This window comes from Macaca thibetana, chromosome 13 (assembly GCF_024542745.1).
Source record: "Macaca thibetana thibetana isolate TM-01 chromosome 13, ASM2454274v1, whole genome shotgun sequence".
NCBI classification, from domain to species: domain Eukaryota; kingdom Metazoa; phylum Chordata; class Mammalia; order Primates; family Cercopithecidae; genus Macaca; species Macaca thibetana.
The window spans coordinates 27,354,660-27,380,172 of record NC_065590.1 but is presented as its reverse complement, the minus strand read 5'-3'; the positions used below and the strand labels follow the sequence as shown (position 1 = coordinate 27,380,172).

Genomic DNA, 25,513 nt, shown 5'->3' with positions numbered 1-25,513 from the left:
AAGACATGGAATCCGTGATCGGTGTCATAGTGAGGACCCAAAATATTCTTAGGTCTTTTCTTTTAACTTCAAGGCGGAGGAAAAACTTGACCTTTGCTGAACAGTAAAGATTTAATATTATGGTTACTATAACTCTCCCTCGTGTTTCCTTATCCCATGAATATTCCAGAACTATATCTCGTAGTATAATAACTAAAATTATTTTATTTTGACCTATATGAAGCCAGTACTTGTTAGGGTAATTGTATTTCCAGGGGCTTATTTATTTATTTTTTTTTCACTTCATGGTTGACTTTTCCTAATTACAAAAGCCCCTTTTCATTGGCGTCCAAGATTATTAATAAATTCTAAATGGATGATGCTCTTTCAGTTTTGTGGCTGTGAGACTAGTATGTGATGAGGATAGAGAGTCTAGCAGGGAACTTGCATGGAGCAGGTTAAATATACGCTCTGTGTGGAGTGACAGATGCTCACTGGCTACATCTGTTGGCACACCTTTGTTTTTAGTTGAGGTTCATAAACTATTTTGAAAAATGTATCCATAAAATCTTTATCCAACAGCATAAGGGATATGAATTGAATTCTTTTATTCAAAAATGGATTTCCAGAAAATTTTACCCACAAGTTTGAAGTATCAGTATTTATTGTGCTCATGTTTAACCCATTTTAATAGACACAATTTCATTGTTTTCTCCAAAATAGTAAAGTGTTTCTCATATATTTCTGTTTTGTAGTTCAAATAATATACAAGATTGTCCTCCTGAATATTATCTTAAGATATATTAGTCATGAACACAAATATATTTTTAAAAGCTAATGTAAATATACTTCTAAAAACTAACAGACCATAGAGTATAGTAGTTTTATTTTCTATATTGAGATCTTTCTTAATTGATGTTTTAAAAATTCAGCAGATGTAAATAAAACATTTTCGGATGTATTACTACTAGTCAGCTTTATATTATACTACCAGAGATTTTTGACACATTTTACTTTTGACATTTTTGTTTTCCTTACAGGTGAATTTTTATCTTAGAGCTGAATTCTAACTCAACCATAAATTTGCATTCTATACCTCTTTGAAATTATTACTCGTAACACGTTGTACAAAACATAGTGATAGTCTAACTTTAGAGACCTTAATTTTTTTTTTTTTTTTTTTTTTTTTTTTTTTTTTTTTTTTTTTTTTTTTTTTGAGACGGAGTCTCGCTGTGTCACCCAGGCTGGAGTGCAGTGGCCCGATCTCGGCTCACTGCAAGCTCCGCCTCCCGGGTTTACGCCATTCTCCTGCCTCAGCCTCCGAGTAGCTGGGACTACAGGCGCCCGCCACCACGCCCGGCTAGTTTTTTGTATTTTTAGTAGAGACGGGATTTCACCATGTTAGCCAGGATGGTCTCGATCTCCTGACTTCGTGATCCACCCGCCTCGGCCTCCCAAAGTACTGGGATTACAGGCTTGAGCCACCGCGCCCGGCCTGAGACCTTAATTTTCTAGGGCTTTACTACTGAACACTATTTTATTTTTCCTTTTTATTAATAGACCTTATCTGTGTACATAACTATTAGACTATTCCATTTCAGGTATTAGGAAAACTTGCTTTAATAGGAGTGAAAAAAGCAGGTATGTTCCCCATACATGAGGGTAGTAACCAAACAGGGAGGTGGAGTAAGGATGAGACAGAATGAGTTAATTTCATTTTCTCTTTTGAGCTGAAGGATGTATAACTACCTGTTTAGGGGTTTTCTATATTTTTGCTGTGACGTCTACTATAATCTATATTTTAGTTGTTTCAAAGTAAATTTTATATGTAAATTTCAATCAATAATTTTTAAAACTAGAGCATGAATGAAAAAAACTAATGTAAATCATATGTTGATTTTTCAATATCTTGCTACTTGCAGACATCTGGCTGTTTTGTTTGTTAGGCAGTTTTGAGGGAAGGCAGGTAATATATTTATGGGACGTATTGAGATGGAGGTACATTAAATAAGATCCTAACTTGCTGCAGTGTTTCTACATTAAATGAGTGGACATGCCACAGGGCTAGAGATTACAAAGTCCTTGAGTTGTTATGGTCTCAAGGGCCACAGAGCCGTAGTAGAAAATTAATAGAAAGCTTCTGAGATGTTCATATTGTGCAAATTGAGTTTATGTTGTTCGTTGTGTATCTGCAGTAAATCCAATATCTTTTTTATGGCCCCTTGATGTTTTGGAAAGAAAGCCAAGGACTCTTGATGGAGCTATGTCAGTTGCTTTTCCACATCCCACCCAGAAACCACACGGACTCCAGAAATCTCCAGAGGATCTGATGTTCCCATGTTTTATTTGTAAGCATTCGGTGAAAATTCAGTCTTCCCAGTTTATCTTAAATTCATAGGGCCTGAAGCAGTTGTTAAATATCATCAGTCTATCTCTCAGTGAGGAAGTAGCAATGTCCTTTAACTACTTTAGAAATAGCTAATTGTACTCGATTGTTTCCAGGAAAGGGTATCCTACAATTCTTTAGAGTTTACCACTTCATTCTGTTTCTTCAGTCATTGATAATTTCCAGAGTAATTTCACAAAATATGTTGTTGTTGTTGTCGTTTTTCTAATGTGCAGAAGTAGCACAAAGAAGTGTATACAAGACTCAAATTTCCTGGGGAAGCCCAGGCACAGTGGCTCACACCTGTAATCCCAGCACTTTGGGAGGCTGAGGCTGGCATATCACCTGAGGCCAGGAGTTTGAGACCAGCCTGGCCAATATGATGAAACCCCGTCCCTACTGAAAATACAAAAATTAGCTGGGCATGGTGACGGGTGACTGTAATCCCAGTTATTTGGGAGGCTGAGGCAAGAGAATCGCTCGAACCCAGGAGGCAGAGGCTGCAGTGAGCCAAAATGGTGTCACTATACTTCAGCCTGGGCAACAGAACAAGACTCCGTCTCAAAAAAAAAAAAAAAAAAAAGTCTTGGGGAAAAATAAATCTGTATGTAAATTCATCTCTTTACTGCACTTACGCTTTTCATGTATTTTTTAAATTATGTTACGTAGCATGAATTCATTCAACAGGTATTTTTTGAAAATACCTGCTCTGTGCAGAGCATTGAGCTAGAGATTATAATTTTATAAGCACACTGAACCAAGGCACCTGGATTCCTCTCCAGGTTTTCAGCCAGCTAATTAATTTGTTATGTGACTAAGTAAGCCTCAAACTCTCCAACCCTTATTTATTTTATCTGTCTTTTGAGTCAGTTAGACTTACATCTAGCTATAACATTCTGTAATTCTATATCTCAATTTTCCTTAAAATTTCAAGGCAAAATGATTTATTTTCATTGTGTTCCATTTGTTTTTTCTTTCTTTTGAAACATAAACTTCTGCTGCATAAGAAAAAAAAAAAAACAAAAACTTCACCTTCAGTGGCATATGCTTTCCCTTTCCCAATAAAATTGCAAATTTAGCTTCATGGTCTCTGGGCAAACTGTGAGGGACTAAGTAACCTGTCTTTTCTTATCTCTCCATCCTTCCCTCTCTTTCATTTTGAAAGTTCTTCCTACACTGAAGGTACAAGTCAGTTGCTGCCACTATTTAGGGACTCTCCCAGTGTGTGGTTGGCTTGTTTCGGCCATGCCAATGTTTGTGAAAGACTATATGGCATTTATGCATTTAGAATGAAGTAATGTTTATTTAAGAAATTATATATACTTTAAGATTAATATTTCTGCCTCAGGCATAGCAAAGCCTTGCTTGTCCCTTAAATTCTGTTTCAGAGGACCTGGTGGTGTCTTCCTACCAATCAAGCTCCAAATTCCCATTAAAATTCTTTTAGTAAAATTTTGGGCATATGTTTTATACAATAAAGTGTACCCATTTTAAGTGAATACTTTGTTGTTGATTGACAAACACACCTGTGTAACTGTCAGTGTGATCAAGATACAGAATATATCTGTTACCCTAAAAACTTCTCTTCTGACGAATCTGCTTTCTCTATAGATTCGTTTTTCCTATTCTAGAAATTGATATAGGTTGAATCACAGAATATGTACTCATTTTTATATTCCTTTTTTCGTTGAGCATAATGTTTGTGGAATCAATCTATGATTTTGAGTATATAAACTTCTAGAAGAAAATGTAGGAGATAATCTGTGATTTTGGATTAGGCAAAGATCCCTTAGGAATCAAAAAGCACTAATCATAAAATTTAAAAGAAAAGATGTATTAGACTTTATCAAAGTTAAAGAAAGAAGTTTTGCTCTTCAAAAGACAAAAGATTTGTTAGAACTACATATCTCTCTCTGGATACTTGACAAAGGACTTTATCTAGACGATGTATAGAACTCTTGCAACTCAATAAGAAGACAGGCAATCTGTCTAAAAAATGAACAAAATATGTGCAGAGATATTTCACACAAGAAAATATACAAATATCTAACAAGCACATGAAAAGGTGTTTCACTCTATAATTCACCAAAATAATTAAATTTAAAACCACAATGTGATACCACTATCCCAACACTAAAATGACTAAATTATAAAGACTGGCAATACCAACTTTTGGAGAGAATGTGAAGCAACTGTGATACTCATACATTGCTGGTGGGAATGTAATACTTTGGGAAACAGTTTGGCAGTTTCTCTTAATGTTAAAAATACTCTTACCATACGATCCAGAAATTCCACTCCCAGGTGAAATGAACACATATGTACAAGGACTTTTGCATGAAAATTAATAACAGCTTACTCATAATAGCTTCAAACTAAAAACAACCAAAATATCTATCAAATTCCTATTTGAAAGTTGCTCCTTTGAGATAGAGAACAAAGCTGCTCATATATATATATATATATATATATATATCTTTTAAGGTGCACTATTTAATATATGTTACCTGGCAGAAAGGAAGGGGAATACATTGGAAAAGATTTCTAAAAGTGACAAGAAATGCAGAGGATGGGAGACCTGGGCTTAGTTTCTACTTTCTGCATTTCTCCTGTCTGTGCTCAGTCTGTGTGTTGACTGCTTTCTCAGCCAGTGCTTTGATCACTTTTTTAGTTCCTAGCACACCGTCATGCAGCAGCAGTGTCTCGTCCTGCAGAATGAGGAGGTATTTGCCAAAAACCCTCCTGCAGACTTCTCTCTTATGTCACTGGCCAACACTGAATCACATGAACATTCCCAATCTAGTCAATGGCAAGGGGAATGGGTATACCATGAATGACAGGCTTAGACTAAATCAGGATTTACCGGCTGGGACTACATATGGGATTAGCATTCACTGGGTGGAGAAGGTTAGGGTATTGATGAATAGAGTAGCAATTCTTTTAATAAGGAAGGGGTAAATGATTGTTGGGTAAGTAAGCAGCAGTGTTTATTACAATTTGACATAGAGGCCTGCCTTGTTCTCAGGTTTTGGCAAGAGGTTGAAGCATAAAGCTGAGATTGTGGTCACAACTTTTTATTGTGAGAGAGTGTATGCAGAAACAGGTGATGGAGGGCAACGTAGCACAAGAAGGAGAAAATTTAGATCCTAGCCCAGAGCATGAACTGGAGGGGGAGGGAATCTGGACCCAAGGGAACAATTTAAAGTGGGCAAGCATAAAAATAGTGACAAGCAAAGCCAAGCACATTGGGGCCCATGGAGTTGGGACAGGAAGTAAAAGTCAGTGCTGGCAGTAGTCTGGAATCCAGGCAGGCAAATTCAATTGCAGTTTGCCCATCTGTGAAATCAGGACCTCAGGCAAGAATATTTTCATGTTTTGCTTGTTAAGGCAGAAGCCAAAACAGTAATTATTTTCTACTTTTTTTCCTGAGGTGTTCTCAACCACTCTAGATTCTGTCTTAAGGATAGGAGCCGCATCTTCCATTTTTCTAGTATTTTCCTGTTTCATGGCTGGGCCCACAGTAATTCCTTCATAAATGCTTGTTGATTGAACTAAGTCTCTGAGCTCGCTCCATCTTCAAACAGATCCTCAGATTTCTGGTCGTATGTAACAGCCATTTATCAAATGCTTTCCTTCAAGTTATAGAAACCACTGTTTTGGGGGATACAGTCCCGGAGCCATACATGAGTTAAGAGACAATGCCTTGTCTCATAAGTTGACAGTCTAGTAGGGGCTATGAGTACCTGAACAGTTTAATACCAGACAGAATGATGGACTGTGTCCTGCAGTGTGGTACTGACGCCACAGTGGCGTGGGGCAAAAATCCAGGCTGACACAGAATCAGCAACTTTGCTTCAGCAATGGATGGGAATAAGATTGTGGAGCGGGGAGGTGACCTTGTATTAGTACTTTCAGATTCAGTCCTGTCTTGGTCTGGGAACTGGGACAGGGCTGGCCTGGCAGGGAGTTGGGATCAATGAGCACAGCAGTGGGAGAGGTGGAGAAATCACATTCAGGAGAACTAAAGCTGGGACACTGATAGCTACTCAGTAGCTGAAAAGTGAGACTAGAGTGAAGGGGAGAGGCTGGGAGTAGAGAAATATTTTGGCATTATCTATACAGAGGTATCTCAAGAATCCAATAACAGAAGATACATTGTTTCAAAAAGAACATGTTTTGTCTTTTGCACTTACAGTAATAAATGCCCATTGTAGAACATCTAGAAAATAACAAGAAAAAGAGTCTGGAAAATAAAAATCACTGCAGTCCAACTATTCAATGAACATTTGGTGAATTTCTCCCCCCACCATGAGTATATCTGAGTTTATCATATAGTGAGGGTGTTTTTAAGCACAGCCGAGATCGTAGGTCTATATAAATTTGTGTATTATTTTCAACAAAATAAATGTGTTTCCTGCCATAATAAAAATTCTTCCTCTACATTAGTTTTTGTGTAACATTGCTTTTTTTTGGAATTTAAGTATTCAATTTTTGGCTGTCTACAGAGCTAAAATGTCTGGGTTGATCTGCCTTCAATATGGGCTGTGGCATGGGCAGAAGATTGATTTTGGGGGCCCCAGGAGACTGCTTCAAAGGAATAGAGGTCAAGGTTTGTGTAGCTGTGTATATACATATAATTTTTTTTTCTTAAATGGTGACATGATGTTCTATACTTTATTTTCACTTTACGTATAGTTTAGAGAGATCTCCACACTGGTACAAAAATATATACCCCATTGTCTTTTAACTCTTGCCTATTATTTTATAGTGTGGTTGTACCATGGTTTATTTAATCCTTATATCCATGTACATTCAGTTTGTTTATGCTATTATGCTATTTCAAACAGTGCTAAGATGAACATCCTTATACAGGTTTATTTTCTACATGTACAAATGTATTTTTTAAAGGTAAACTCATAAATGCAATTGTTGAGTCATAAAGTGTGTGAATTTTAAATTTTAATAGTGCCAAATTGCTCTTCCAATTGTTAGTACCTTCCGCCAACAATATGAAAGTGCATATTTCTTTACCCTTTTGCCAATACATGATAATTTTAAACTTGTAAAAGTTTACCAATGAATAGGTAAGAAGAATACTTCTTTTTTATATAAATTTGTTTCCCAGGTTTCTAGAGGTTGATTATCTTTTCATTTGCTTTTTGTCTAATGGCCTAATGTTTTGTCTTTGCTGTGATGAGTGTGTTCATGTTTTCCAAGTTTTTTTGCATGAGTTACTTATCTTATTTTAATTTAAGGACTTAATTATATTCTCTGGGTATAGATAATTTTTTTTTTGTTATTCCTGAATAAATCATATACTGTTAAAACTACTATTATGATTTTCGGTAGGTGATGGTTTTTTTTCCCAAAGTTTCATCTCTATTTTTACATCTTTATTTTCAGAAAAATATGATAATCGGGTTATCAATTTTAAAACAACACTGTATTTTAGTTAGTATTATATTTAATTTAAGATAATTTTGAGGGAGAAGTGACAACTCTCAATTCATAATCTTTCCATCGGCATGTCTCTTTATTTATTCAAGTCTTTTTTGTGTCCTTCAGTAACATAAATAGCCTCCTTTATAGAAGGAAATATTTCTCATTTTGTGTTATTACTATCTTGTATGAGTTTTTATGGCTGTTGGGAAAGGGATTTTATTCTTTAATATTTCCTAATAGGTTATTGCTGATGTAGAAATTATTCTTTTCGATTTTTATATTTGGTTTTGTCTCCTGTCACCTTGTTGAAATACTTATTGGTTCAAAAAATGTGCCCTTGTGTTTTTCTTATCAATTTGTATTACCTCTTTTATATGTTAAGATAAGAGTTCATAGTTTAAAAATACACACACCCCCCCCCCCCCACTTGCAAGGCTTATTTACATGAAAATGGTAAAATATAATACTCATACTTTTTATTTTAGTGTCTTAGAATTTTAAATAATTTTGTTTTCTTCTACCTTAGATTTGGTGTGAACTGAGGCACTCTTCAGGTTGGAAATACACTGTCTATACTGTGCTCCAAACACACCTTTTTTGCTTTTAAAATTATTCTCAATATCTCTCTTTTCCATGGTAACCTAAGTATATTTATACCAATATCAGTACATTTGTGAATCTTTCCCTTTGGAGTAAGCATAGTGTGTACATGAATTTCATATACTCACTTCCAGAAATTTACTTGGCATTTGTATAGATGTTTCTCAGTATTCCATGGTGTTTTTTTGTATGCCATTCAAAGGCATGGGCCATGTCTTTTCTATATCTTGGATAGAGTTGAGTGAATAATGATCTAGTGATGGTGACAACATGTTTGATTATGCTAATGCCTGTGATAGTAAACTTTTTTTATTTATCTAAGTGACTTTATTCTTTGGATATCTGATTTTTAAAATATTTTGTCATCATTTGCATATCGAAGCTGTTGTGCTAATACAAGACCTTCATTCCACATCCAGCATTGTTTGTTAGAAATGTGTCCGTTTTGATACAATAGCCAATACAGCAGCACTAAGAAGCTTTTACAGTCTCCAGTTCTTACCCAGAATTTTACTTTTTGGCAGTAAGATCTTCTTATTCAAACTCGAGAGGAAGCTTAACTTGGGTAGTATTTTCATGTTTTTTCAAATCAGGAAAATGGTTATTTTGAATGAAAACCTTTCACTGATTATGCACATTGAGAAAATGGGCTAATTGCCTTGAATTATAATTGTTCATCTGGTCTAGTCTTTATGCATACATATCAGTATTGATTTATCATTAATGAACTCATCACCTTAAAACCCTGTGATCCATTCTATTAGGTTGGTGCAAAAGTAATTGCTGTTTTTTCCATTAAAGGTAATGGCAAGATTGCTTTTACATTACATTATTAAAAGTAATGGCAAAAACCTCAATTACTTTCGTACCAACCTAATAAGTTAGTTTAAGTAGATAATATACTTTTTACTGTTGAAAACAGGCATTTCACTTTGTAGAGTATTGACTGTGTATGTGAAATTAGTAGCAAGTGGTAAGTCATGCTACATAGAATTGCAAGAGACTTTTATTAGTGATGAATCACTGAATCTAGTTTAAAAATTTGGTTAGCTTTTTTTTCTTAAAGAATTATACCATAAAAATGAGTTAAAGTAATACTAAGATAAGTTTGAATAAAACTATCAGTTAACAACATATAGCTGTTTTCTGTTCTAGTTTGCTTGAATAATTTGAGATGCTTCTGTCTATTTGATGAAATTTTCGTGATGACTGGTTGCCTTTGGAAATAATTTTTTGTTTGCTGTTGCTGTTATGAATAGCTGACCTCTTAAATCCAGGCATATACATTTTATTGTTGCTCATTTTATCTTACAGTTGCAGAGTTGTTCTTAACCAAGGCAAGTGAATACCATATGAAATAAATACTCCTTTTTGAGTATGAATTTAAAATATTTTATATCAAACTTATAAGTAAGTGGCATTATAAAATGTTTCAACTGGTAAAATGCTAACTTTAAATAGCTTTTATTTTTATACTTTATTATAATTATAAAACAATCTATACTGTTACTATTTGTCTTTCACTCCAGAAAATGCAAATCCTTAGTGAAGATACTAAAGGCTACAAAATATCTTAAAAGAATTTAAACAAGACTTTAAAAATTGAAATATATGCATGTTCACAAATGAGAAGACTTAATATTAATTAGGCAAATTGATCTAGAGATTCCATGCTATTGCTGTGAAAATCCCAGCTTCCTTTTTTCTTTTGCAGAAATTGTTATGCTCATTCTAAAACTCATTTATAAGAATAGTCTAAAACAATCTTAAAAAAGATGAACAAAGTTGGAAGACACACTTAATATCAAAACTTACTGCAAAAGTGTAATAATCAAAACTAAGTGGTATTAACATAAGCATAGGCATTTATTTTACTGGAATGGAATTGAGCATTTAGAAATAAACCCATATATTTATGGTTAATTGATTTTTCAACAAGGGTGACAAGACAATTTAATGGGGGAAATAATAGTTTTTTAAACAAATGGTGCTGAGACAAATGAATAAACATTTACATGAAAATGATGAATTTGTATCTTCTCCCAAATACAAAAATTAATGGTAGACTTCAGTATGCATTATAGACCTGAGTATGAGAGCTAACTGTGAAACCCTGGAAGAAAATGTAGGTGTAAATCTTAGTGACCTTGGATTAGGCATTAGTTTCTTGGATTAGGCAGTAGATTTTTAGATATGACACCCAAAGCACGAGCAGTAAAAGAAAAATAATGTAAATTGGACTTCATCAAAATTAAAAACCTTTACGCATCAAAGGACACCATCAGGAAAATGAAAAGACAGACCACAGAACGGGAGAACATATTTACAAAACATATCAACAAGAATCTATTCTTCAAAATATGTAAAGAACTATATAAAGAACTATTACAAGTTAATAATAAAAATAATACCTACATTTAAAAATGGACAAAGGACTAGAATAGACATTTCTCCAAAGAAGATATACAAATGGCAAATAAGCACATGAAGAGATGCTCAGCATCATCAAGTGAATGCACATCAAAACTGCAATGAAATACGAATTCACACCTACTAGACTGGTTCTAATAAAAAGGAATGTTAGGCCAGGCACGGTGGCTTACGCCTGTAATCCCAACATTTTGGGAGAGTGAGGCAGGTGGACCACAAGGTCAGGAGATCGAGACCATCCTGGCCAACACGGTGAAACCCCATCTCTACTAAAATTATAAAAATTAGCTGGGTGAGGTGGCGGGTGCCTGTAATCCCAGCTACTCGGGAGTCTTGCTTGAACCCAGGAGATGGAGGCTGCAGTGAGCCGAGATGGTGCCACTGCATTCTAGCCGGGCAACAGAGGGAGACTCCATCTCAAAAAAAAAAAAAAAGGAACATTAATAACAAATGTTGCTAGGGAATGTGGGGAAATTAAATTCCTTATACATGAAGGTGGAAATATCAGTGTAAATTTAAGGGGAAATATAAAATGGTGCAGCTAATTTGGAAAACAGTTTGGTAGTTCCTCAAAAAGTTAAATATAAAATTTCCTTATGACCCAACAATTCTATTCTTAGATATGTATTGAAGAGCAGCAAAAAAATATGTTCACACCAAACTCTGTACATTTATATCCATAGCAACATTATTTATTATAGCCAAAAAGTTGAAAAATCTGATGTCTATTAATTGCAGAATGGGCACACAAAATAAGGTATATTTATACAATGGGATAATATTGCACCATAAATAGGAAAAAGTACTGATACACGTGAAACATGGATAACCTTGAAGATATTGTGTGAAGTGAAAGAAAGCCAGGCACAAAATGTCACATATTGTTTGACTGAATTTATATAAAATGTCTAGAATTTGCCAATCTATGTAGACAAAAACTAGTGGTTGAGAGGGGTTGGGAGAAAGGAGGAATGAAGAATGAATGCTAGCTAGTAGGTGTACTTTTTTTTTTTTTTTTTTTTTTTGGAGACATGGGAGACAGCGTCTCACTCTGTTGCCCAGGTTAAGTGCAGTGGTGCAATCATAGCTTACTGCAGCTTGAACTCGTAGGCACACACGATCCTCTCCCCTTGGCCTCCCCAGTAGCTGGGATTATAGGTGTGTGCCACCATGCTTGGCTGATTATTATTATTATTCTTTTTTTGTAGAGACAGGGTCTTGCTGTGTTGCCCAGACTGGGAGTTTTCCTTTTGAGATGATGCAAATTCTGGAATTAGGTAATGGTGGTGGTTGCACATACTGTTTGTGCATATACTATAAAATATCCACTGAATTATACACTTTAAAGTGGTAAATATTGCATATGAATTATGCCTATAATGTGAGGCAAACAAATCCAATAATTGTGATTTTATTTGTTTTTCCATTTGGAATGTAGAAGTTACTTCTTGTCATAATATTAAATCATTTATTTTCTCACTAGAGTTGAACTTAAAGCCAATTCACATTGTAGAGTACAATTGTACTATGGTCATATAATCACATAAATGAATATTTCTTTACTTTGAAAATGACATTTAATTATGTTTATATCTAGCCATAATATAGCTGAAAAGGCATTTCTTAATTGCCTTTCTTAGGTAAGGTACTCTATTTGTGATACCAAGATAGGTAAGACATGGTTTCTACCCTTAGGTCATCCAGTGGTATATAGTGTGAAAGTGCGACCCATGAACAAACTGAAGAATATGACATGGAATAGAGGTATATCGGAAGTTATAGATAGCAGTGATGAAGGAGTGTTTAAAGTAAAACAGAATTAGACAAAGGTCAAGAAGATTCACATTTCAGTAGGAACTTGAAGAACATGTAAAAGTTTCCTATAAAGATAAATTAGGAAATAGCATTCCAGGTTGAGGGGAAAGCATGAAGGTAGGAATGTCAGTGTAAATTTAAGGCTCAACAGATCCTGCAGTTGCCAGAGTACTTAGAGGAGGGATGAGGCATGAGGAGGTGGTAAGGAAGGAGACAATAGGACTGGTTATATAGAAGTGAGAAGACTTAGGAACCATCTAAATATGAGATTCAGGACAAAGGCAAAGACAAGGCTAACTGTGAATGTTATCACATGTCTTCTTGTGCGAAACATAATTTAGGAGTTAGCTGATGTTTGCTTTTGATGATGTAAAATATGAAGAGCTTACAGGACTTCCAGATGCAAGTCTTCAATAGACATTTAGGAATAAGGTCTTGACTTCTGAGCTGTTGGTATTCAAATTAGAAATTTTAGAGTGAAACAGGAGGTGATAGTTATAGCTGTGGAAGTAGATGACATGCCCTACAGTTGCATAAAGCATTGTAAGTATGGGATCTGCATCTGCAGGAATACCACTGCCTAAGTGACAAATAATGAAAAACATTTAATGGGAAAGAAAGAGAGGAGTCACATGAGGGTATTTACCTCTGAAGTCAAGAAAGTCAGCAAAATGAAAAAGAAAACACACTTGGAAAAGAAAAATGTTACTTCTACTTTTAGCTTTCGGTTTGGATTTTTAGTCAGAACATACATAAGCAAAGAGATGCAGTTATAAGATCAAATCTTGCATCTGTTTACTGCTTCCAGCCATGAGGTCTCTGGGTTATGACAGTCAACAAGAGAAAGGAAGGGTAAGAAATGACTCAAGCAGATAATAAAGCCTAAACTGGGATGCTCCTCGCTGGACTAGGTTTGTAGCTCCTCGGTAGCTCTAAAATTTTAGCAGTTGTGCAGCCTGGTCTCAGGAGCCACTGGAGCTCTGCTGGTGATGAGAAGAGACTGTGGAAGCTGCTCAGATCAGGAGTCAGACAATGACCCATGACCACTTTGTGGTCTGCTCTGGAGGCTTTCTGTGGTGGGAGGTTAGGTTTGATTTCTCTTCATCCTGATTTCTGATATTTAAGGCAGCAGAATTTTCCTTCCAGCTACATTCTTTATCTTACTACACGAATCGATTATTGGCGTGGGTAACATTTTACAAATGAAGCTTGCTAAACTAAACTGTAACTCTTATGGGTTTAGTGGTTTGTGCAAAATATGTTTTCAGTAAAAGAACAAAAAAGCAGCATTTCTTGTTAACAGGATGCCTCACTTCTCCAGCAAAACAAAGGTATTTTACTGTTACTGTCCATACAACTAGCAGAAATAGTTTATTGATAAAAAGGAAACATATCTCTTTACTGACAAACCATTTCTAGTTTTCACACTGCACAATCTGAATAGGGAAGAGTGGAGAAGGGGGAGGCAAGTGCCTCATCGGTTGGCTTTTTTTTTTTTTTTTTTTCCTTAAGGTGTGAAGGAAGAGTTTCCCAAGTTTCCATTGTTTCCAGGCAGGAAAGGTGATCATCAGATGTTGTTGCACAGCTCAGGGAGGTTAAAGACTAAAGAGAGGCCGCTAGAGGCCACTGTATTTGTTGAGTAAGAAGTGGATCTCACTTGATCTTTGCCAGAGTAGCTTCAGTCAAGCGGTCACCTCAGAAACCTGATAGTATTGAAGAGTCAGTGTAACAGAGAAATTAGATGTTGTGTGTTTCCAAAGATGTTTAGCAGACGTGGATGCTGAAAGGCAAGCGAGAGGGAAGCATAAAGAGAAGGTTTAGTTTAGTGTGCTTTGTTTTAGGTGGAGCAGTTTGAGCACAGGAGAACACTCAGGATAGGGAGTTCATTGGTGAATTAGTTTCCTAGAGTAGATAGACAGAAATGGGTTTTAGAGTGTTAACACTTTTTAAAACTTTGTGCTTCATCTGAATAATTTATATTCTTTCTTGCCTTATTGCAAAGCCCAGATTAGAAAAAATTTGATGGAGGGGAGGAAAGAAGATGTCAAATATGCTTTGCTTTATATAGTAGATGGATTGCTAAAATCTCACTTTGTAATTATAACCACTAGGGAAGTTATGATTTAAAGAAATTCTTTTGTAAGGGAAATGCCACCTCTAGTTTTTATTAGTAAATAGATATGCTCATATATGTGTGTGTGTGTGTGTGTGTGTGTGTGTGTATATATATATATATTGCTTGAGGGGAGGAATAAATGACTTACATATGTTTCTTGATTTATTCTTTCATTTCTCTCATGTGCAGCGAATCATTTTATAAGCATTAAAATGCCAGACAGTTTGAGTTCTTAATTCTTACTTTGAATAAAAGTGTTGAAAACATAGAGACTTTGTCCTCAGACATGAACAATAGACTTTGTTGCCAAACTTCAGAAATAATCAAATGCTATGGTTTGGCATTTATATACCTACTAATTAGGAAATTAAATGATATTTCCATAGCAACGGAAACAGTCTCCTTGCACACTTGTTTTATGCCTGCAATAATACACAGCAGGGTGTCCAAGAACTTTAGCTTAAGGTCCAAAAGAGGCAAGGTGTGTAAGCATTGACACAAAAGATGCACACAGAGGTGTTATTGGATTTGTAAAGATGACATGAGTGGCTAAAATTATGTTAGTAATTTTTTTTTTTTTTTGAGATGGAGTCTCACTCTGTTGCCCAGGTTGGAGTGCAATGGTATGGTCTCGGCTCACTGCAACCTCCGTCTCCCAGGTTCAAGCGATTCTCCTGCCTCTGGTTCCTGAGTCGCTGGGATTATAGGCTTGCGCCTCAATGGCACCTCAATGGCGCCTCAATGGCCACCTAATTTTTGTATTTTTAGTAGAGATGGGGTTTCACCATGTTGGCCAGTCTGGTCTCGAACTCCTGACCTTGTGATCTGCCGTCCTTGGCCTCCGAAAGTTCTGGGATTACAGACATAAGCCACTGCACCCAGCCATTAGTAGATATTTTTAAAAATAAATCCTCCATATGAATAATGTTATCGAGAAGGCCTAAAGAGTTTTCCTGAACTCTGTCACAGATGCTGGTTTGGTAAATGACTTCTCCAGTCTCAAGAATTCTACCATGATATTGTGGTATGCTTGAAGATGCTGAACTGACCAGTTTCTGTTCCACATGTTTTTTAAACAGACAGGGTTAATGGATAAAGTAATGTGGCCCTCTCAGCCCTCTTGGTGTCAGAAAATAAAGTTACAGGGATGGACTCTATCCCTAGAAAGTAATTCTGTACTACTCATTAGGAGAGTGACTTCATGAGATGTTTAAATAAGCTTTGTGAAGAATCTCACCCCTGTGAATTTAGGAGGTGAGAGAGAGTATTCACTTTTCTTAGTTCCTTCTAGCTTATGTCCCAAATGTATATTATAGTTGTGCTATTTTGCAATAGTACTACTGTGATTGAATTAAAATTTAGAGATGGGCGTAGGTAGATTCATTGAATGTGCTTTAATACTTTAAAAATTTTCTTCCTGAATGCATTCTTCTGATTAACTAATTGATTTTTCTTTCGCCATCATTGGCTATTATTGACAAATGAACTTTCTAATCTCTCTGTTTTTCTCGCTGATGTAGTTTTGAATGACATATTTGTGAACCATCCAAAAACCTTCAAGCTGCTGCTTAATTCTGTACTGTCCTCTCATCACAGAATTTAATCTGCTCTCTCAGTCTCTGTCTCTGTCTTTCTGTGTTCCTGAGTGTCATTTCTCCAGTGCTAAAACCCCTAATCTGGATGCACCTGCACCCGATTAATTGTTGAAGTTCTAATCTTCTTGCTGAAAAAGCATTCAGTGTGTTTCTCTGGCTGCCTAATTAACTCTAAGTGCCTTAGCCTACCACTCATGAGTCCTGTGTTCCAGACTCAAGCTCATAGCTCCTATTCCAAAAAGACATTTTCATGCTCCTCTAAGGGGACCCTCTTCCCTGACAGGTCTGAAACATTCCTCTCCAACATACCCCTGGCTCTTTTTCAAGGGCACCTGGGACTCATTTTTTGTTGTCTACCTAGGAGACCTACATGTCATTTAAGTCTATCTAATATGCAGTCTCCCTCCTTGATGAATCTGTATCTGATCCCTAAAAATGCTTCCATCTTACCGTCCTCCTTACTGCTATATACCTTTATCTGTTCCCCATTTTTGTTACACCTTTTCTTAGAGTTATTGCTGTATTTGTTGTCCTGGCTCCATACCCACTGCATAACCTGCACTCTTGACTGAGAATGTCTTTAAAGCAGGGATAAGCTTTATTCATCTAAGTATACCTTACAATGTATATCACAGAATTTAGCATATGGTCAGTAAATACAGGTATTCAGTAAATGTATTCAGTTTCCATATATTAACTTTTAAAACATGAAGTGAGTGGTAGTTTATAGAAATTTTGGTATGTTTGGAAATATCAATTTTACAGTATCTAAAAGTATATTACAACATTCTTTGAGACTTAGAAAAAAACACACTGAGTTCCCATGGGTTGCATTTTATCAACTAACCAGAGTGTATTAAATAATATAAAATTTTGTAATTATGTTATAGATGATGAGAGACACAAGTGGCCCCTAAACTGATTGAGATCTTAATAATGGCACATGTTCCTAATGGATTCAGAGATCTAGAAGAGCACCTTTTGTGGGATACTGGTCCTAAGCAATGCTTTATCAATCAAGTTCTGTTTACGAGTAAACTTGGGAAATGACTTGCTTTTTCTTCTAAAATAGTGTCTGACAGTCTCTGCCATTAAACAGGCAAACAAACAAATAGCCCAAGGAGGAAACAACAAAACACAATTAAACTACACTTAAATATCATATATCCATATATCCTACATTCATTTGACACAAAACCTCTCTACCAATCTGCCCTTTCCTGCCCGGCCTTGCTGGAATAGCAACTGGCTTCCTGCAGAGTCCACCAGAGGAAATACTGATCTGAGCCTTTATAAAGCTTTTTGTCAACTATGTTTGCTGCACAAATAATATTATAACTAAGGACATTTTTCAAAAAAGAGAAGTGTTATCCTTCTTGTCAAAATTGTGATGTATGTTGTTTGCATTTCTGTGTTTCTTTTCAGGCTTGTTTATATTCATTTTCAACATGGTTGTAGTCATAGAATACATATGATTTTATGTCATTTTAAAAAGTCATAGTTCCCAATTGTTACCTGTATTTAGTAATTATTATTTTATGGCTGCATTTTATTGCATGTTTAAACATTTTTATTATTTTTAGCTTTTATTTGTAAACAGTTTAGAAATGAACACCTTTAGGCACATTACTTTCTATTAAAAACTGAGTTTGAAGATCCTAAGAGTATAGATACCGAGTTGAAGGCTCTAGTGATTATGGCCATATTGTTTGCTAGAACGCTAGGATAAGTTTATATAGCTTCCTGCAGTATTTAATTATATCTAGTTCCTTCTCTGTCATGCTCGTAATAGGTATTCTTTTTCAATTTAATTATCTTAAAATGAAACTTGTGAACAGTTTTTTTTTTCCCTGTAAGCCTCATAGAGCTGAGGTAGATGAACATTAGTTTATTATAAAAAATGATTTATAGATAATTTTTGCTGCCCTTAAGCCATGATCACCTAGATACAGATATATTTATTCTAGTATTGATAGTGTATTTTCTCGTGAGTTCCTGTTTTTCATTTTTGATATCGTGCTTGTTGTCTCCAGTTTCTGAAATACAACATCTTTCTTGACTTTGTGATAACTTCAGCTATGTTTTATATAGCTTTCCATTTGTGTGATTATTGGCTTCTCTTTCAAATATGTCAAGTTCTGGATAAATATGTTTTCATTTCTGATTTTTGCTGTTAATATTGTTATAGCCAATTAGTTGGTAAGATGGGTGAAAAAAACTTCTACAAAACAAATAGAAATACACATAACTATTTAATCTGATATTGAGTAGGGAAGGCGTTTCCAAGCATAAAAGGGAAGAAATTTAAAAGTAAACAACTAATAGATTAAATATGACATAATTTTTAAAAAATTACTTTAAAAGGGGGTAAAATACACTAGCCAATCAGTTGGTAAGAAGGGCGAAAACAAAACAAAACAAAACAAAACAAAACTCCTGCAAAACCAGTAGAAAGAAATATACATGACTATTTAATTTGATATTGAGTAGGGAAGGCCTTTCCAAGCATAAAAAAGGAAGAAATTTTAAAGTAAACAACTAATAGATTAAGTATGACATAATTTTTAAGAAATTACTTTAAAAGGGGGTAAAATAAAGAGATAAACTGTTCATGCAAAAAATTTTAATATGCGATGGACAAAATCTTAATATGTTTAATGGTTAATGAGCTCTTATATATCAGTCAATAAAAAGCCGTAAATACTTCTTTTGGAAAAATGAATTAACTATTTTTCGATGAACATATTTAGCTTTTTTTTTTTTTTTTTTTTTTTTTTTTTTTTTGAGACTGTAGCCCTGGCTGGAGTGCAGTGGTGCAATCTTGGCTCACTGCAACCTCCACCTCCCGGGTTCAAGTGATTCTCCTGCCTCAGCCTCCCGAGTAGCTGGGATTATAGGCACCCACCACCACGCCTGGCTAATTTTTTGTATTTTTAGTAGAGACAGGGTTTCACCATGTTGGCCAGCTGGTCTTGAACTCCTGACCTCGTGATCCACCTGCCTCGGCCTCCCAAAGTGCCTCACCTCCTTTTACAGGAGTGAGCCACTGTGCCCGGCCCACATTTTGCTTTTATAATCAGGAAAAATAAATTTAGAAGTTATAATAAGTAGAATGTAAAACTTGGCATTCAAAACAATTATGCCCTTCAAAATCATTTATTCTTATATTTGTCCTTACTATCACATTGGATATGTAATTACATAATCATATATATATATATAATGTTTTTTCAGGTATGAATGCTATCAGAATTTTAGCTTTCAGGGACTGGTCAAATATGAAGGTGGAGGAAAATCAAGGTGCTTAGAAGGTATTCCCAGAAAGAATTAAAGATAACGGCAGGGAGATAGTTAAGATTTTTTTATTTTCAAGGCTCTTGTATAGCTGCACATTGTCAGCTCTGTTGAAGAGTTGAAAAAAATTCTAGCCCAATTACCATGATTAGATCTGCCTTGCCATTAAATATCACTAATGTTTGTGAAATGTTTCAGTGGACATGTACGTGAACAGCTCTCAAGCTCTTTTCTGATTTTGACATTTTTAAGTTAACTAGATGGTACCCAAGCTTCTTGAAGGGATGCAATGTAGACAGGTAATTTTCAGAGGGGTCACAGCAGGGAAGATTGGGTCAAGGTAATGAGGCACTGATTGGGGTCTGCTGAAAGGGGAAGAGAAGTTGCCAAAAATACAGAGATATGCAAAGAAAGCCATACCTAGATTCACATTGCCAGCCTCACTTTCCCAAGTGGCTATGTTTTCTTAATTTGTCAAGAGCTGAGTCATGTAATGAGGTGAGAGCATTACATGACTCTCTTTGGTTGATTCTGATCATATATCTATCTCTATTAAGGTGCAAGCTGTATGGTTTGTCATCATCCAGATTGGTAGGAAAAGTATAGGCACATTCAGGTTAATTCTCCAGTTGACCATCCTAGCTAATAGTGTACAGCTTCATAATGAAATGGCAAGTAACATCCAGAGAGATTCAGTTACTCCAGATACCAGTAGTACAATCTTAAAATTGCAAAACTGTGGCTTAAATATTTTTTGACTAATAATATCATTATAACAAGGTCTTCTAAAGTTTCCTAAGTTAGCATATATACACCTAAATATCTCTAAATAAGTGTGTGTGTGTGTGTGTGTGTGTGTGTGTGTTGTGTGTTCAGGGTGGGATACATGCATGCGTTTGCTTTGAGCTCATCCCCTACTCTACTCTCCTCACATTTCACCATGGATTCTGTTTTCTTTTCTTTTCTTTTCTTTTTCTTTTTTTTTTTTGAGAAGGAGTCTCGCTCTGTCACCAAGGCTGGAGTGCAGTGGCACGATCTTGGTTCACTCACTGCAACCTCTGCCTCCCGGGTTCAAGCAATTCTCCTGCCTCAGCCTCCTGAGTAGCTGGGATTACAGGTGCGTGCTGCCACGCCCAGCTAACTTTTGGTATTTTAGTAGAGATGGGGTTTAGTAGAGTGGGGTTTCACTGTGTTGCCCAGGCTGGTCTCGAACTCCTGAGCTCAGGCAATCCGCCCACCTCCACCTCCCCATGGATTTTACTGTACTTACATCTGTGTCTCTTGGTTTAACTGTTTGCCTTTTGTTCTTCACTCGATGCTCTCATGTTGCTCACCTCACCTGCCACTGTTTGCAAAATTGCCTGTTCTCTCCTCAGTGTCTTTGCCCTTTTTATTTGCATGTGGAGGGCTTAAACCACCCCCTGTTGAAGAACGTTCTGTTGTTGAATTGAGAAAATGACTGCTTAACTGACTGACTTAATCTGCCTGATCCACCAGTCTGCCTTATTATGTAATGACCACCATGTCTAGAAATTAACAAGCCCTTGAATCAAATGTTCATGAGCCTACAAGCAAACGCTTCCCCCTAGATTTCTGCTACACTGGAATTTTAACATTTCTTGTCTCAGAATGCTCTGCTCATGACCAGTTCCTGCACTCCTATCCTTTCATGCCCTTTCCCGTGTTCTTGCATCACATTTAATTCTTTTATCACTTTGTTCTTATGCTGCCAGTGTCTATGTTTTGGGTGTTTATTTTCCAATTATGGTGAGAGGTGTCATGTATATGACCTTAGGGAAACCCAACTTTAGGAGAGAACTGGCTTCCTTGCAGAACAGTTAAGGTATTTTCCCCTTAGGACCCAAATCAGTCTTGATAATCAGTTTTCATTCTTCCTCAAATTCAAGGGTTCACCCAGTAGCAAAGGCTGCTTGCCGCCCACGCCATATGAAAATAGAATGCAGAAACCATCAGAACCACTTTTACCTTTAGACCATAAATACCGTGTCAGTTACATTTGCATCCTAGAAAAACATAATTTTGTTTAGCACACATTTCTTGAATTACTATGCCTTTTTTTCAAGAGAAAGTTATGCATACAACTTTCCTGGATACCAGTAGCCCCTCGGGATCTATGGTTTTGGACATTTGGGTTTTATAATTTTATACCCCAAATTAAAAATCTAACATCATTTTACATATGCATGACTTACTTCAGTTTCCTTCATTTAGCAAATATGAAAATTACTGATTCTACTTTTGGAAGAAAAAATGGTGACCATGTTCATTCCAAGAGAGGGAAAATCTATTTAAACTCCATTTACTCAATGTAGAAGGAGTAAGACCAGTATCACAAAAACATGTTTTAAAACAGTAAGATAGTTTGTAAAAAAAAACAAAGAAAAAACACAAACTCAAACTTGTTGTTTCAAACTCTGTAACCTATTAATAAATATTGTGAACATATAAGCTTCTGGAAGAATTATGCTGCAGCATTAGTAATAAAGATGATTCCTTGGGAAAAAAAAAAAAAGCTTATCAGGGTATACTTTTAACCACAATATATCAGAAACAAGTATCTTTGAAAAACCTTATACTGACTGTATTTTATAGACTAAAGCTATTATGATTTTTTTCTCTAATCCTTCATTTATTTATTTATTGTTGTTGTTGTTGAGAACTTGAACATGCCAGCCTTGGTTATTGCAAACATGGTGTTTGGTTATCCTTAGAATTGTTGAGGAATTACTGGATTGTAATAGTGATACAAAATACTGTGGAAGCATAGAGGACAGAGAGACATGTTGGATGGGGAGAATGGGGAAAATCCAGAGATATGGCCTTGCTATCAAGCAGATTTTAAGAGTGGAAATAGCAGGTAGAGCTGGAAATGGTAACATTCTATAGGAATGGAGAGCATGACCCAAAGTAGGGGAGCTTAGAGAATATTGCTGAGAAGTGAGTAGGCATGTGTGGTTGATATTTAAATCACATGGGGTCAGAGTTTGGTCGGAAGAAGGCTGGGAACAGATTTTATATGGTCTTAAATGCTATTCTGAGAGATTTGAGCTTTATTTCTATTCCAGGGGCAAGCTGTCTGATTAGTGTGCTCTAATGTCTGAAGCATGACATGATGACTGTGCAAACAGAAGATCATAATTGGGAAAGGTGGTGGCAGATAAATCAATTAGGAGTCTCTTACAGCAAGTCAGGTGAGGCCTTGTGAAGACCTGAACGAGGGCAGCATACTTGAGAATGGAATAACCTAGAGAAGTGATCTGCTTAAATCAAAATCAAGATCAGTGAGGCTAAATCCAAGCTTTTCTTTGGTATGAAAACATCCAGATAATTGCACAGATAATGGTTAAGAAAAGACTAGCTAGGCAGGCACAAGTACAGCAGACAGAGACCTGGGAGTCCAAGAGGACCATATGGTGAATGTGAATCAGCAGTGTTGTGCTGTTATTAAAAAACAGAACCAACACTATGGGGAAATATATTAATAGGAGTGAGGCATGCAAATGGCAGGAAGTAACCTTTCTGATCTATTCATAATTGTTCAAACTTTTGCTTTCCTCGTGGCTTCTATTGTCCTTCCTACATCAGGAGCGTGTTTAGAAAGTGTGAAAGGCCTCGAGAAGGCCATCGAAAATGCTGGAAGTGATAGAAGGTGGTATCTGTGGTCTTGGGTGCTTTGAATAAGCACCCAAGGCTAAATCATTGTAAACCTTTTTGTAAACCTTCATTGTAAATCATGAAGGCTAAATCACTGTAAACCTTTTTGACTGTATGAGGCCCTTGGAAGCAGTAATGTGAATTCTAGCAGCTCAAAGAATTCAGCCATTGCACGAGTCCCTCTTTCAGATACAGTGTTAGTTGTAAATAACTCTGATTTTATCTTTATATTGTGATAAATAATGGGTGCCTTTATTATTGGAGAGACAGGAACAGGGAGGTTTGGAAATGCTACTTTTACCCCCAGGTGGGACTGTGTTTGCCCTCAATTGTTGAATCCTGTGATCTCATTTTCCTTTCTGGTCACCTCAAGCCTGTCAGTGTTTGAAAGACTCTTGTGGACCAGAACTATCTGTCCTTCCACTTCCACATCAATAAATGAGGCTGACCTCATTTATTGGGGAAAATGGAAATTAGGGGGGCTCCACATTTCTAGCTCCTGCCCTTCTTTACCTGGTTAATGACAGCATATTTAGAGCTCCTGCTTAGTGTTCCTTTTTGGGGGGTATTTCTGTGACTGCCCCACCCAGGTCTTGTTTCTTGTCATATGCATTAAGAAAACCTGGCTTTTTAATAGTATTTATTTTAACCAGCAGTTACACACTAATTTATATATAATTCCTAAATTCCTGTCTGTCCCAGCAGACTGCAACCTTCATGAGAACAGGAACTCTTGTCTGCTTTTGCTTGCTGGTGCTTCCCCAGAACCTTATGTATATATATTTTTGTATGAAAGAATGATTACACTTATATCACAAAAGGGAATGAGTAAGAGAAAAAGGATCCAAAGGGGGCAGTTTTGGGTCATTCAAAGCAGTACCACTTAGTGGTTAGGGATATGGGCTGTGTTTAGGTACAACACCTGGCTCTGCCACTTACTAGCTTGGGCAAGTGACTGACCCTCACTGTGCCTTAGCTTTCTCATCTATAAAATGCACATAACAATATTACTTACCTCATAGGGTTACAGTAAGAATCAATGATTGGATATTTGCAGAGCACCTTAAACAGTGTCTGGCACAGAGTAAGTGCAACATATGCCCTTGAAATACATAGAGGAGAAGCAGAGTTTTGCCCATCGGCTGACTCCATTTCTGTTTGGACTATCCTTCCTTTAAATCTCCCCACCCAAAAGTGTACTAATCCTCATTGTATTCTTGTAATCATTTACATTAATGTTTGCTAAAGTGTGGCATGAATGCCACTTGCTTTATGTAGGATGACTCAGTTGTTTTAGTTGATTCACAGGACAAACACATTTTTAAGTCATAGTTATGTATTTATAATGAGCACATGAAATAAGTGATTTTATCACAATGAAGGTAAATAAATATTTTTGTGGTAAATATCAGTGAACCAAATGTGATTCAATTTTGTAAATATTAATGAAGTCACTTATACATTTAAAAAAAGATACTTGATTCTGTGACTTTGCTTTGTGTGGTTTTTGGACACCCTTTAACTCTTCAGTGATTTGTTTATTTCTAAATACTTTGAAGTGTTGATAACTTTTCCTTCTTAGTGTAAGTTTGACCAAATAAGATGCTTGAAACAACTTAACATGGTATGGACAATTGGAAATGGGTAGCTTTTATTTAATAGCTATCAGATTGGTGTGATTAAATGTCAAATTTTAATGTTGTGTTGATCAACTTGTTTTGATTGGTTTGCTTGTGATTTAGTGTTTCATACCTTGTATAAAATGTCCATGAGACATGTCCTAAAGAAACATTTCTTTGTTAGGTTTTAAGTCTGCAATGTAACTGCTTATCTCTCTGTGTGTTTTGTTAACATTTTTAACCTTGAAAGTGTATGCATGTGTATAAGTATAAACATATACTTATATATGTAAGTATATTTGTACTTACACATATATATGAGTTTGTGTGTATATATATATATATATATATATATATATACACTCAAGAATAATTTGTCAAATTCTTATTTTACAAATGTTAGAATAGAACGGAGCTGCTTTAATTTTGGAACTCTTATATGTACACACAGATATCATATATATATATACACACACAATGTTTACACATATATGTATAAATATATACATATACTTATATACATATATACACACTCATACTTGGTAAAAATATGTACTAAAGG

General features: G+C 35.8%; 1 protein-coding gene across 3 annotated transcripts in view; it reads left to right on the top strand.

Annotated features, from left to right (window-relative positions):
* The window catches only part of CTNNA2 (catenin alpha 2), a 1,178,402-nt gene that overhangs the window by 17,758 nt on the left and 1,135,131 nt on the right, over window positions 1–25,513 (top strand). Inside the window, exon 1 of one of the 3 annotated variants that reach the window (XM_050752977.1) lies at window positions 5,895–6,974. The exons of the other annotated variants lie outside the window; for them this stretch is intronic. Within the exon in view, the coding sequence (XP_050608934.1) occupies window positions 6,878–6,974 (97 nt within the window). The 5' untranslated portion in view covers window positions 5,895–6,877. Of the gene's footprint in view, window positions 1–5,894; window positions 6,975–25,513 lie in introns of those variants that run through there. 3 annotated transcript variants of the gene reach the window in all.